The following is a 14,780-nucleotide window of genomic DNA, read 5'->3' as shown; positions in this document are numbered from 1 at the left end:
CTGTAGGAGAGTAAAGGAGTGAGTTAACTATGGAAATACAGTATGTTTGGTGGATGTAGCATTTAGGGTCCTTTTGAGCTAAGTCATCATGAATTTAAAGTGAATTTAAAGTTAACATGAATTTAAAGGTCAGCATGGTTGCGTACTTTTCTCCAGCCACGTTGAGCTGCAGGGGAAAGAAAGGATTGAAGTAAACAAGGATTTAATTATGGTTGTATCTCAGCCAACTAAGTTGAATGCAACAAGAACCGTAAGAGAGTTGTGGGTGGGGGGTGGGTATGCAAGCAAGTGATTTTAATAACTGACCATGGACCGAACATATTAAATTCAATCTTGAAAATATGTACACAGGGATGCATGTAGGACATCCAGGGGCAGTTTCCAATTGTGAGTTGCAACAGTTGTAGAGCTTAGTAGCAAGGTCAGAGCTGGAGAAAAGGATTTGGGAAAGAAACAGATAGTTAAAGCTTGGGAGGGGTACTATAACATTAGAAGAGGATTGAGAGAGGCAAGGCCCTGATGGACACCAGCATTTAAGGGGTCAGGTAGAGGAAAGGATCAGGCAGAAAAATAACACAAAACTCTGGGATTAGAGCAGAATTTCTGTTTGCATATGAATTTTGAAAACCCTGACAACGTTTTCTTTTTGTTTGCTTCCCAGCCCTTAATAAAGCAAAACTGTATATATTTGTTCACTTAATTTGACTACTCTTATTTAATATATGTAGCCACATATATTTCAGATTTTTCAGACCCATAATTTTGACTTTCTTTACAGGACTTAAATTTTTGTTTGTAATGTTCTAGTGTAAGCATAGTATTTTGAAATAAATACGTAGTCACAAAAAGAATGGCTAGAAAAGAGTTAATAGATCAGTAGCAATCCATTATTATTACTGAAGAAAAGAAGCAAACATCTTACCAGCGTAGGGTTGGTGAACCCAGTTTTACATTCAAAAGAGTGTCATATATTATCAGATCTGTTTTAGATTAAATTAAATCCTTTATCTGCTCTTCTTTTCTGATACATTTGTCTTATATAGACTATATCTTATTTTACATTTTAGTTATTGAGTAATAACAGATTTTTACATGGTGAACAAATTATGGTAGAAAAATATGATATGATTAAAGGCTTGATTTGGGGCCTGTCTGTTTTAAAGAAAGAAATATTTGGGGAAAATGTTTTTAAATTGCCATTTAGAAATTCTACATTTAAATTCACCTCGAAGAGTAAAAGTAGTATATATAAGTTATGTATATCAGGTTTTATGATTTCAGATAGTAAGTAATTTAGAAATATTTAAAAGTGCTTTGAAAATGCAATAGATTGAATCAGTCCAAATAATAGTGATTTAAAAAATATATATTTTTTCTCTGTGAAGTACTTCAGGTGATAGAGTCACTTAAGTAATTACATTATTTGGGTTGATTATAGGTTGAAGCTTAAATGATACCTATTCAGGGATGATAAAGTGAATATTGGTATGTCACATGTTTCTGTGACCCAGTTTAGATCCAAGTGTTGACATGTAATAAAAATTCAGGATTGGATTTCACTTAAGTATGGTGGTGAGGAGAGTTCCTTTGATTTAAGAGAGTAAAAATTATAATTTAACAGCAGGATGATACAGTATTTCAGGATTCTAAGCTTATCTGAGGAAAAATCGGTCTATCCCTTTTTAACATAATCTTTCCAATTTTAATTTTATTGCAGATTCAACTGTCCTATAAGTTCAGTGAGAAACAAGTAGTCTCAAGAAAAAAGTTCATTTTATTAGTGCAATATATCTTAAGTGGTGTAAAGTAGTACAAAGCATAATTCTGCTGTGATCATGTTTGGTTTGGGCATGTGGTTATATAACTCTCCCCTTGACATTGTTATTTTATTTTATTGTTAATAGTTAATCATTTATTTAAGTAACCTCTGTACCCATTGTGGGGCCTGAACTCATGACCCCAACGTCAAGAGTTGCTTGTTCTACCTATTGACTGAGCCAGCCTGGTACCCTTACATTGTTATTTTTAAAAATTTTTGGAAACACATCTGCACCAACAGAGCAGTGTATTTCTTTTCTCTTTGGAGTTTATACTAATGGAGCTGCTCTACATGAGATATCTAAAACATGTTACTATAATTAAATACTGTTTCTCATTGATAACCCGCTTAGTTTTTAAAAAGCATAAATTCTGATATGATTCTTAAAGAACTTAAAGTTGTCTTTGCAAAGTATTTCTAAGTTGTATTCCTCATAAGAAAAAATAGAAAATCATACTTTGAGGATCCTTTTCAATTATCAAACTTCACAAGATGCAGTGGTTTTTTTTTTTTTTTTTTTTTTGCATATTTAAGATAGAGATTAATCAGTTTTTCAGAAAGAAATACCGTATCGGACCCTCAATTCTTTGGGATTCTGTTTTTTTTTGGGGGGGGGGTTGTTCTTTTATCTGATTAATAGAGGAAGGGTAAGATAAGTGTTGGGAGTTGGAAGGTCCCAAACCTTGGTCTTTCTGTTCTTACTGCAATGGGGACAAAGGTAAATATGGCTAAAAAAAAAAGACCTCAACTATTTCCCAGACTCATTTGTCTCTTGCGTACAAGCTGAATGGTCATATGTTTTACAATGTTCCTTGAGAAAAAGGTAATTGTACTTATGCAGAGCTATTACAATTGTAAAGAAAGTTTTAAAAAAGAACGTAAGGTTAGTGCATACTAAAGGCTGAACAGTTTACCTTCAGGCATGCTGAGAAAAAAATTGTTTTACTTGAATATAACTTTACTGTTAATAGCTACATTTGATATATAACAATAACAGTATGTTTTCATAGAGTATTAATTTTTCCTAAAACAGCATCTACTGGCTTCTCTTGGGTAATTGTAAAATTTTCTCCCAAACCATATGTGGACATGGAGTGAACAATTATTTAATGATACCAGAAAACAACACAAGATTGCATCTCTCTTAACAAATAAAAAATCCTTACTGAGGTGCTAACAGTGAAAATAATTTTTACATTTTTTGCTTACTTATGCTTTCTTATTTTTCATATTACTTCATTTATTCAATAAATATGTATTGAATGCCTACTTTATACTAAGCAGTTATTTGAACAGTGAAAAATACATAAATCAGCATCTTGGAGCTCCCATTCTGCTTTGGGCAAGATAAATAATAAACAGTAACATACTAAATAAGCAAATTGTTAGCATGTAAGTGCTGTGGAGAAAAAAGAAGGGGAAATAAGGATTGTGGTGCTGAGGGTCAAGGCTAGTTTCAGTATTCTGTGAGAAAATTAGAGTGGAACTTAGTAACATATAGTAAATACAATAAATAAATACAATAAAAGGGAAAATTAAGAAAATAGTTAACACAATTATGTTTTCTTCTTGTAGCTGGAACAGTCAAATGATTTCAGTTCGTGAAGCCAAAGCCATTCCCAGGCCTGATGGTATTGAATGGAGAAATAAATATATCTGTGTAGAAGGTAGATTTTCCGCAGCTACTTATTTACTATCTTGTTACCACCATGGTACTAAGAGAATTACTTGAATAAGTTCAGTTTGTATTTCAGTTAAAAGTAATACATTTATATTCTGACTTACAAGTCTTTTAGTTACAAAATTTTCTTTTTTTTCTTCTGATTTTTTACTTAAAATTCCAGTTATAGTGTGTAGAAGTTAGTGCTTCAACACTTTTCATACAATACCTGATGCTCATCACAAGTGCCCTCCTTAATCCCCGTCACCTATTTCACCCATCCCTCTACCCACCTCCCCCTCTGGTAACCATCAGTTTGTTCTCTATAGTGAGCAGTCTGTTTCTTGGTTTTCTCTCTCTTTTCCCCCCCGTATGTTGGTTTGTTTCTTAAATTCCACATATAAATAAAATCATATGGTATTTGTCTCTTTCTGATTAACTCTAGCTCCATTCACATTGTTGCAAATGGCAAGATTTCATTCTTTTTGATGGCTGAGTATTTTCATTTAGTTTTTAAAAGAAATTTAATTCTTTAGCTGTGTAAATAATCAATATGAATTTAGGCATTTAATCTTCTAGTTCATAATATTTGGGCAGTCTTTATGCATCCCTCCTGCTTATAGTTGATTGAAGCTTAATTTCATGACTTGAAGGTGGAAAAAAAATACTGTCTTCATGTGATGGTTCTTACATTAAGATAAAGTGAGTTCTGGGGCGCCCGGGTGGCTCAGTGGGTTAAAGCATCTGCCTTCAGCTCAGGTCATGATCCCAGGATCCTGGGATCAAGCCCCACATCAGGCTCTCTGCTCAGCAGGGAGCCTGCTTCGTCCTCTCTCTCTGCCTGCCTCTCTGCCTACTTGTGATCTTTGTCAAATAAATAAAATCTTAAAAAAATAAAAAGATAAATTGAGTTCTTAGGAGCACCTGGGTGGCTCAGCTCGGTAAGTGTCTGCCTTCGGCTCAAGTCATGATCTCAGGGTCCTGGGATGGAGCCCAACATAGGACTCCCTGCTCGGCGGGGAGCCGGCTTCTCTCTTGTCTCCCGCTCTCCTTGCTTGTGCTCATGCTCGCTCACTCTCTCTGACAAATAAATAAATCAAATTTATTAAAAAAAGATAAATTAGTTCTTTTAAAATTAAAATGTTGATACTTAATGCAAGCTAGATTTTTATGAATAGAAATTTATTTTACTTTAAAAATTAAATGCCCTGAAGATGATCTGTTCTCTAAAATTAATTTACATGTAGTTGAATATTTCTTTGAGTTGGTGCAAAATTGACTTCAATAAGCAAAATTATTCTTACAGATGCTAAATTGAAGACTTTTGTAAACCTTGAGGTAAAAAAGAATAAAGTGTTAAATTCAGGGTTTGTAGGAAAACATCAAATTTAGAATATTTTAATCTTGGATTATATGCAATATCTTAAGAGTTTGTGAATATGAAATTAAATTTCCTGCTTTGGTGGTTGGTTTGTTAAATTGCACAGTGGGTGTATATTATTTTAGTTACTTGCGTTCTTTTGAATATTAAATACTTGTAAAGTGAGGTGTGTGATGTGATCCAATAGCTTGGCATATGGCATTATGCTATTAAAGAACACAGGCATACCTTGGATATATTGTGAGTACTAATTTATTACTCACGTAATAAAGTGAGTCAAATGAATTTTTTTGGTTTCCTGGTGCATATAACAGTTATGTTTACCCTGTGTTGTAGTCTATTAAGTACACAATAGCTTTATACCTAAAATAATGTACATATCTTAATTTAAGAAGGCTGTTGCTAAAAAATGCTACCAATCATCTAAGTTTTCAACAAGTTGTATGGCTGATGGAGGTTCTTGCCTCAGTGTTGATGGCTGCTGACTGATCAGGTTGATGATTGCTGAAGGTTGAGGTGGCTGTGGCAGTTTCTTAAAATGAGGCAACAGTGAAGTTTGCTGCATCAATTGACTTTTCTTTTCACAAATGATTTCTCTGTAGCATGTGAGAGCATTTTACCCACAGTAGAACTTCTTTCAAAATTGGAGTCAATCCTCTTCAAATCCTGCCCCTGCTTTATCAACTAAGTTTATGTAGTATTCTTTTTTTTTTTTTAAGATTTTATTTATTTATTTGACAGAGAAAGAGAGAACACAAGTAGGCAGAGAGACAGGCAGAGGTGGAGGAGGGGTGGAGAAGCAGGCTTCCTACTGAGTGGAGAGCCCGATGAGGGGCTTGATCCAGAACCCTGAGATCATGACCTGAGCCAAAGGCAGAGGCTTAACCCACTGAGCTACCCAGGCGACCCAGTTTATGTAATATTCTTAATCCTTTGAATCCTTTGTTTTCTCTTCAGTATTGTCACCAAGAGAAGATTCTGTCTCAAGAAACCACTTTTTTTGCTCATCTCTAAGAAGCAGGTCCTATCCACTCAAGTTTTACCATGTGATGGTAGAAATTCAGCCACATCTTCAAACTTCACTTCTAATTCTAGTTGTCTTTCTGTTTCTACCACATTTGTAGTTACTTCCTCCACTGAAGTCTTGAACCCCTCAGAGTCATCCATTAGGGTTAGAATAAGTTTCTTCCAAACTACTGCTAATGCTGATATTTTGACCTCTTCCCATGAGTCACAAATGTTCTTGATGGCGTTTAGAATGGTATATCCTTTCTAGAAGGTTTTCAATGGCCTTTGCCCAGATCCATAGAGAAATCACTATCTGTGGCAGTTGTAGCCTTACAACATATATTTCTTAAGTAATGAGACTTGAGGGGTGCCGGGGTGGCTCAGTGGGTTGAGCCTCTGCCTTCGGCTTGGGTTGTGATCTCAGGGTCCTGGGGTCGAGCCCCGCATCCGGCTCTCTGCTCGGCAGGGGGCCTGCTTCCCCCTTCCCCTCTGTCTGCCTCTTTGCCTACTTGTGATCTCTCTCTGTCAGATAAACAAAATCTTAAAAAAAAAAAAAAAAGGTAATGAGACTTTAAAATTACCCTTGATCCATGGGGTGCAGAATGGATATTGTGTTAACAGGCATGAAAACAACAGTCTCATTGTACATCTCCATCAGAGCTCTTGGATGGCCAAGTACCTTGTCAAGGAGCAGTCATATTTTGAAAGGATTTTTTTTTTTTTCTGAATAGTAGGTGTTTGTTTTTTTTTTTAAGATTTTGTTTATTAATTTGAGAGAGAGAATGAAAGAGAGCATGAGAAGGGAGAAGGTCAGAGGGAGAAGCAAACTCCCCACTGAGCAGGGAGCCCGATGCAGGACTTATCCTGGGACTCCGGGATCATGACCTGAGCCAAAGGCAGTTGCTTAACCAACTGAGCCACTCAGGCACCCCTGATAGTAGGTCTTAAAATAATACGTTGTAAACAGACAGATGTGCTGTCATCAGGCTTTGTCGTTCCATTGAAAGCACACAAGCATAGTAGCTAAAGCATAATTCTTAGGCTCCTTAAGGTTTTTAGAATGGTAAATGAACATTGACTTTAACTTAAAGTCATCAGCTGCATTAGTCCCTAATAAGAGAGTTCTCTTGTCCTTTGAAACTTTGAAGCCAGGCATTGACTTCTCTCTAGTTATGCAAATCTTAGATAGCATCTTCTTCTAATATAAGGCTGTTTCATTTACATGGAAAATCTGTTGTTTAATGTGGCCATCTTTGGGAATTATCTTAGCTAGATCTTCTGAATAAATTTCTGCAGCTTCTACATCAACACTTGCTGCTTCACCTTGCACTTTTATGTTATAGAGATGGCTTCTCTCCTTAAGCCTCATAAACTGGCCTCTGCTAGCTTCAGACTTCTCTTTTACAGCTTCCTTACCTCTCTCAGCCTTCAGAGAATTTAAGAGAGTTAGGGCCTTGCTCTAAATTAGGTTTTAGCTTAAGGGAATGTTGTGGCTACTTGGTCTTCTACCCAGACCACTGAAACTTTCTCCATATTAGTAGTAAGACCGTTTCACTTTCATATTCATGATTCACTGGAGTAGCTCTTTTCATCTTTTCATTTCCGTGAGGAACTTTTCCTTTGCATGCACAGCTTAGCTAACTTGTCCAAAAGGCCTAGCTTTTGACCTGTCTTGGTGTTCAACATGTCTTCTTCACCAAACTTAATCATTTCTAGCTTCTGATTTAAAGTGAGAGATGTACAACTCTTCCTTTCACTTCACTTGGATACTTTGAGGGCATCATGGGATTATTAATTGGCCCAATTTCGGTACTGATGTGTCTCAGAGAAAATAGGGAGGCCTGAGCAGAGGGAGCCAGATGGGGCAGTGGTTACTGGGTGGAGCAGTCAGAACACACATAGCATTTCCTAAGTTTGCCATCCTGTGTGGGTGTGGTCGTGGTGCCCATGAACAATTATAATAATAACAGCCTCAGAGATGGCTGATCACAAATCACTGTAACAGATAAAATAAGGTTGAAAAGTTTGAAATATTATGAGAATTACCAAAATGTGATAGAGACAAAGTGAGCAAATACTGTTGGAAAAATGGCACTGGTAGACTTGCACAACATAGGGTTGCCATAGACCTTCAGTTTGTTTAAAAAAAAAAAGCCCACAGTATCTGTGAAGTGCAATAAAGTGCAGTAAAACAAAGTATCATATACTGTGACAATAAACTCCTTTAAAAATAGCCTTCTTAAGCAATCAAACACACACACACACATGCTTTTTTATGGGCCTGCTTAAATTACTTGACAAATCTAGAGTTAACCGCTTCATCAGATTTCCTATTTTTCCACACTTTTTCCAGGCCTTTCCCCTCCATTACATTTCTTCCTTCTAGCAACTTCATTTCCTTTCTCTCTAGTCCTATTCTCTTTCATCTTTAGAGCACACATAGGTCTTCTCATCCTTGAAAAATACTCTTGATTCTACTTGCTCTTGTAAGTACTTTTTTTTTCTTTTTTACAGTGCCAGAATTCTTTTTTTTTTTTTTTTTAAAAGAAGGCTCCACACCGAACGTGGAGCCCAACGTCAGCCTTGAACTCACGACCCTGAGATAAAGACCTGAGCTGAGGTCAAGAATCAGATGCTTAACAGACAGAGCCACCCAGGTGCTCCCTGTGCCAAAATTCTTAAACTCGAGTCATTTTTACCTACTTTTGGCATCATTTCAGCTATCTCATCTCATTTTAATGCCTTTAGTTATCTTCCTTTTCTCACTAGCATCCTCAGTTTCCTTGTCTTGTCATATAGATTCCTAATGTCTACAGATGGGCTCTTCTCTCTTAACTTGTGGGTGAAGAGTTAATGGGTTGGGGATGAAGATGTAGAAGGTAATGTTGAAGACACACACATATAAAGTTTTCCTTTGTTCTCTTTCTGTCTTCTGTGCTTGCTATCCTGTTTCTCTCTCTCCTTTCTCTGCCAAATTTCTCCTGCAAGTTATTGTACTAACTATATCCTTTTCTAAACCACCTACTTACACCGTAACTCTGCATTGTTTTCTGTTCTCGTGAGTATTAAACCTGTACTTTCAGAGGTACCCCTTTCTCCTGCTGTACAAATCTGTGGTCTTTTTTTCTTCCATTGTATTTTATTTCTTTTCAGTGTTCCAGCATTCATTGTTTATGCACGACACCCAAGTGCTCCATGCAATATGTGCCCTCCATAATACCAATACCCACCACCAGGCTCACCCAACTCCCCCACCCACTCCCCTCCAAGACCCTCAGTTTGTTTCTCAGAGTCCCCAGTCTCTCATGGTTTGTCTCCCTCCCTGATTTCCCCCAACTCACTTCTCTGCTCCATCTCCCAGTGTCCTCCGTGTTATTCCTTATGCTCCACAAGTAAGTGAAACCATATGATTATTGATTCTCTCTGCTTGACTTACTTCACTCAGCATAATCTCCTCCAGTCCCGTCCATGTTGATAGAAAAGTTGGGTATTCTTCCTTTCCGATGGAGGCATAATACTCCGTTGTATATATGGACCATATCTTCTAAATTACTTTTCTATAATATTTGACATGACCACCTTTTTTTGTGTATAGTGTTTAATTCTTTCTGATAATTCTTTATTCTTTATTTTCCTTAGGGTAAGGATAGGTCCTTGACCCCTCCGATTCTTAGAAATCTTACTCACTTTTGTGATTTAGACTTAACATATATATGCTGATGACTTTGTTTTTAGTTATCCTCTCACTTGAATTCCATGTACCTTATTAGACAGTTCATAATAAAATTATTTTTATATGCATATCATATATCTGTTAAGAGATCAGACTTCACAATATGCAGTTGCTATTAAAAACTATCAAATATTGGCAGTTTCATATAGTTCAACCTAATATAAAAACTGAAAACCTGATTTTAGTAATTTCTTGTTTATATGTACATTTAATATTGCAGAACCTTTTGATGGAACAAATACAGCCAGAGCTGTGCATGAAAAGCAGAAATTTGACATGATCAAGGATCAATTTTTGAAGGTAAATTATGCTTCACATTAACTCTAGAAACATTAGTGAGTAGTATGGTTTGAAAATGAAAAAATATATTTATAATAGGACAGAGTAGCCTTGGTTTCTGTGTTAAGAAGTCATTAGTGTGGCACAATAGGGAATGTATTACTTGATTGATAGGTATACTTTTCCTTCAGAGAAATCTGTTTTCGTTCACATGGCTTTCGCTTTGATGGAAGTAAGCATTTCTTTAGTGAGCCAGTTAAGCTCCCAGAATGAGTGAGTGAAATCTGTTGGACTAATTTCTCTCCCTAAAATTTCAGGGAACTTAGTGTAGCTTTAGAAAAGAGCTGATGTTCCATAATTTTTCTTCTGCATACCCCACTGTAACAGTGAATTTGAGCATCTTTTTATCTTTGCTTATATTTTGAGAAAGTAAAAAAAAAAAAAAAATCAATGTATGTATTTGTATACACACATTTTGTGTATATAAACTTCAGCCATATGTATATAAACTGTTGTTTATTACTTAGCTCTTTAGTCCATAGTGTGAATTGATTCATCAGCAATTTTGTTAGGTGTGGTTTCTTTCTTCAAGGAGTTCCACAGTACAGTGTAGAAACACATTGATGGAAATATATACTATGAGACATATAGGAGAGAATGCTTCATGAAGAAAAAGATCAGCGAACTATGAAGGTCATTTCAGAGGAATACTTTCTCATTAGACATACAAGTGGACTTTATTTTGGTGATAATTAAAAATGCAAGTGTATCATATTACAAGCTGTCCTTCCATATTAGGCCCTCTCGGTTTGTCAGCCAGATTAGAAAATTTAAAATTAATGGAATTCTGCAGGGCAAAACAAATATTCAAGAGGGAATATTTTTGTCTATCATAACAAATTGAGAACTCAAAAATAGCACTGCTACATTGTTGATGTGTAAGCTTTCATTATGATGGGTGAGCTTTCATTTAGGGTTGCTTAGCTATAAAACCAATACTTTCAGTCAGTTGAACAACTGAAGTGAGAATAAACTACAAAGATATGCAGTCACCAAGTAGTGAGCCAGAGTTTTAGCCTGTGCATAAGAATTTCAGTTTTTTCTATTTTTCTTTTCCAAGTTATATTTACTCTTCTTTTTCAAAAGTATAAAGTGGTTTATTAGAGATTTACTCTTTCCATAATACTATTTTTGATTAGAAAAGCTTACTAGATGCAAACTAGTCAACCAAATAAAGTAATTTTCTCACACCCTCTCAGACCCAGAGGTTTTGTCTAGATTACCTTGTTGTTATAGATGAAATAGTTTAAATCTGTGAAAAAATGTTAAAATTGTCAGTTACATCTTTTTGTACCACCTCTCTGTCCATTTCTTTTTCAATGAATTGGAATCACCCAGGTATAGTGTTTTAAAATTACATTTTCTTTTCTGATGGCAGAAATAAACCTGGGAGATAAAAACACGAAGAAAAAAATTACCCCAATTTTACCACCTAGGGAGAACCACTGTTAACATTCTCTTTTCAGTCTTTTGTTCCACTTATATTTTATGTTTTAAGAATGATTTTTCTTTCTCTCCCAGTCTTGGCACAGATTGAAAAACAAAAGAGATTTGAACAGTATACTACCTTTAAGAGCTCCTGTCCTGAAAAGATAACTGGCCTCTATTTCTTAATAAAATCTTCTGAGAAATAAAGAACAATGGTAACATCATAATGCATTTTGTTTACCTCCATCATGGTTTCTTTTTAATTGTTCTTGTTTTCATGTTTTATTTTTAAGAGGACATACTTATATAAAGATTGCATATTTTATTATGACATTTCCTAATAAAACCCTTTGATTTAAAGATGTATTTTTGAAAATGTTTACATTGATTAGTAATATTATGGCATGACTTTTCAGGAGATCAGATAAAATATTTTTTGGGGGAATTATCTGAACAAATAAAGTCTTTTGATAAAACTTCAATTAATATACCACATGCTAATACTGAAGAGATGTGTGGAATTTTGGAAAGGGACTGATTAATACATACTTAATGTATAACATACAATAGATAGTTTGTTGCCTGTCTGTTCTAGTAAAGTGAAGATTCAAGCCAGTTATTCAGTTACTTGAAGCAAAATGAAATCTGTTATTTCACTGAAATCATTGCAGAGGTGTGAAATACTGGACAATTGCCTTAAGTCTTCACTTGACTCACCAGGATAGACTGAGGCTTTGGGTGTGTCTGTATTAGCATTTCATTAGTACCTCATGTGCTTTTGATGTACTCTTGAGATTGCTTTAAATTTTTTGTTGAAAAACAGTACATTTTGCACTGTAGTAATAAGAGCACTAACTCTATGTTCAGCAGTTAGTAAATTGTTTTAAAGAATTAGTTCATTGTAGACATTTGAAAAGATTATAAGTCCCCTGTGCTTTATGATAGTTTAGTGCATTGTGCACTTTTACTTTATTTCATGTTTTCTTGCTTTTATTTTCCCTGTGACATGAAGCAACAGAAACTGAAAGATCAAAGTTGAGATTATATCCTATTGACAGTATCAGACTTTTTCTGTATACAATTATAGGATTGTAATCTAAACTGGAATTTTTAGGCAGTAAGCCACTATGAAATGTTTTAGGTAAGACATAAAATTATTATAAATAAAAGCTTAATGTTTGTAAAGATGACTTTTTTAGTATTTTTTTTTTCCCGTTTGAAGAAGTAGTGGTGGCTGCTAAAAGAAAAGCTACAGTGTTTATTAAGGTTTTTTTGGTTGATGTAAATATTTGTAAATTGGTCAGTGCCTGTACATTTAAATATGAAAAATAATCTTGAAAACAATTTTAACTTTTTCAGAAAGACTATGTACAACTTCTTTTACACCTGCTGTAGTACAATTTGTACCTCTAATGTATTTAGGTTTTTTGCAGACCAATTCAAATGCTAAGACTTTTGCTTTTCTTTGACTTGTAAAGGTGCATATTTTCATTTTCTTCTTTAAGTTTAAATTTTTGTATGATGTCATATGGAATAAAGTTTATATATGGAAATTGTTTTCGTGGGGTTTTTTTTCTGTGCTGGTCTTTACTTTTGCATTGAGATTGAGTTTGTAGTTACCATCTAGAACTAACTGAATCTGACTTTTATGCTTGATGATATAGATTATACAGATAATCTCGGATTTGAGTTCATTCTTGGTTAAGCCAGCTAACTGAATCAGTACCCTATTTCTCTGGCATCATTAGGAATGAAGCTTTCCACATAGGTGAATTTTTTAGATTACTCATGTTTAACATTTTTGAAGCAGTTGAGCTTTACATTACACATCAATTCCTTTTTTTGGGACATTTTCCTAAAATACACACTGTGCAACTTTTCTTTATCAGAATGTATTGAGTATAATTAATATTCTAGTGATGACTCGATATCATCATTAAAAGCAATAAAAAACACTCCCAGTACTCTGTGGTAATACTATGTAGCTCTCAGGGATGTGTAAGCATGCAGGGTATTCTGCCTCTACAGTATTGGGACATTTCCTAAGAAAGCCCTAACATTCATTTACCATGGTATGGACTCTTACTCTTACTGTTTTCTCAGTGCTTAGTGGCATGCTTCCCCCAGTCATCTTACTGCTGCTACTTTTTAGCTGTCTTGCTGTAACACATAGATAAAGAAGTTAATGTTAATAAATTTATACCCATTTCTAAATCAATAGACTGGAGCCTAAGATTATGTACCTTGTGATAGACAAATATGTCAGATAAGTGGGCTGTTAATATATGAGGGAATTTTTTAGACTTTTAAATTATTTTCCGTTTGAATTACTTATTTGTGCGGTGAATAATACATTTATTTTCTGTTTGTACTGATGTGGCCATTTCTATATATTTGCATGCATTGTTAAGAAGGTAGTGTTAAAAAGTTACAAATATGTAATCTGTACTGCAGTTCTAAATTTTGGATTGGTTTGAACTAGGATCTTTGCAAATAAATCTCAACTTTAATTAGTGTTTCCAAGAAATTTTGAGTTAAATGGAAGGAATATACAGCAGCTACCTGTAGTTTTGATTAGTGTTTAACAGGTTCCCACAACGATTCAATTCTTTTTGTCCTAGGTGAGCAGTCATTTGGGATTACTAGTGGGATAAGCCTAGCTCATGTTAAGATAATTGTTGAGCCTGGTTTAATGAACTGGAAGACGACTCCTCTGTCTTCCCTTCCCATACACACCAGCTGATACTTTTGTACTATATCTGAACTATCTGCAGTTCTTTGCTCACAGACTTAACGTACACATACAAGCTAGTGTAACTGGTGAACTTATGTTCATCATATTTAGTAACTGAATAGAATTTACTGTAATTAAAAATAAATGTTAGCTATTCTAGCCATGAAATCATTCTCATATAAATATATGTCTACCTGTTGTATGTACTGAGCAGGTCTGGTCCTGTTTTTTTCAGGCAACATTAAGTGTCTACTCTGTGCTAAGTATGTTGCTTGCTTCTGGGCTTGTAAGAGATGGGGATAGTGTGGAAAAAGATGAGTAAAAAATTTATAGAGTGTACTGAGGCAAAGAGACACAAACATGATTTGAATATAGGATAATGGAACCCAAAAGGGGTGTTGAACTTAACCTGGGCTTTTCAGAGAAAGGTGGTGATCTTAAATGGAGAGTCACCAGGTAAATAAAGGTTGGAAAAACCTTTCAGGCAGAAGGAACTGTGTCAATAAAGGCACAATGGTGTGACTTGATAAATGTTGGGAATCCTGACTTCTAAAGAAGAAACCAGACAAACGTGGCCTGTTGTTACCCAGTGTTCATCTTCCTGAGGAGCTTGGGCTTTAGTTCTTGAGCATAGGGAAGCCATTGAGGGCTTTTAAGCACTGGGCAGGCTCTGATCCA

General features: G+C 35.2%; 1 protein-coding gene across 3 annotated transcripts in view; it reads left to right on the top strand.

The window, feature by feature from the left end:
* The window catches only part of TENT2 (terminal nucleotidyltransferase 2), a 67,991-nt gene extending 55,070 nt beyond the window's left edge, over positions 1-12,921 (top strand). For all 3 annotated transcript variants that reach the window (XM_080803696.1, XM_080803695.1, XM_080803697.1), the window contains 3 exons: positions 3,395-3,486; positions 9,822-9,901; positions 11,462-12,921. In XM_080803696.1, coding sequence (XP_080659822.1) covers positions 3,395-3,486; positions 9,822-9,901; positions 11,462-11,536 — 247 coding nt within the window. In that variant the 3' untranslated portion in view covers positions 11,537-12,921. The remainder of the gene's footprint in view (positions 1-3,394; positions 3,487-9,821; positions 9,902-11,461) is intronic.
* The last annotated feature ends 1,859 nt before the right edge of the window (positions 12,922-14,780 follow it).

Source organism: Martes martes, assembly GCF_963455335.1.
Source record: "Martes martes genome assembly, chromosome: 5".
NCBI classification, from domain to species: Eukaryota; Metazoa; Chordata; class Mammalia; order Carnivora; family Mustelidae; genus Martes; species Martes martes.
The sequence above is the reverse complement of the archived record's forward strand: the minus strand, read 5'-3'. Positions and strand labels throughout refer to the sequence as shown.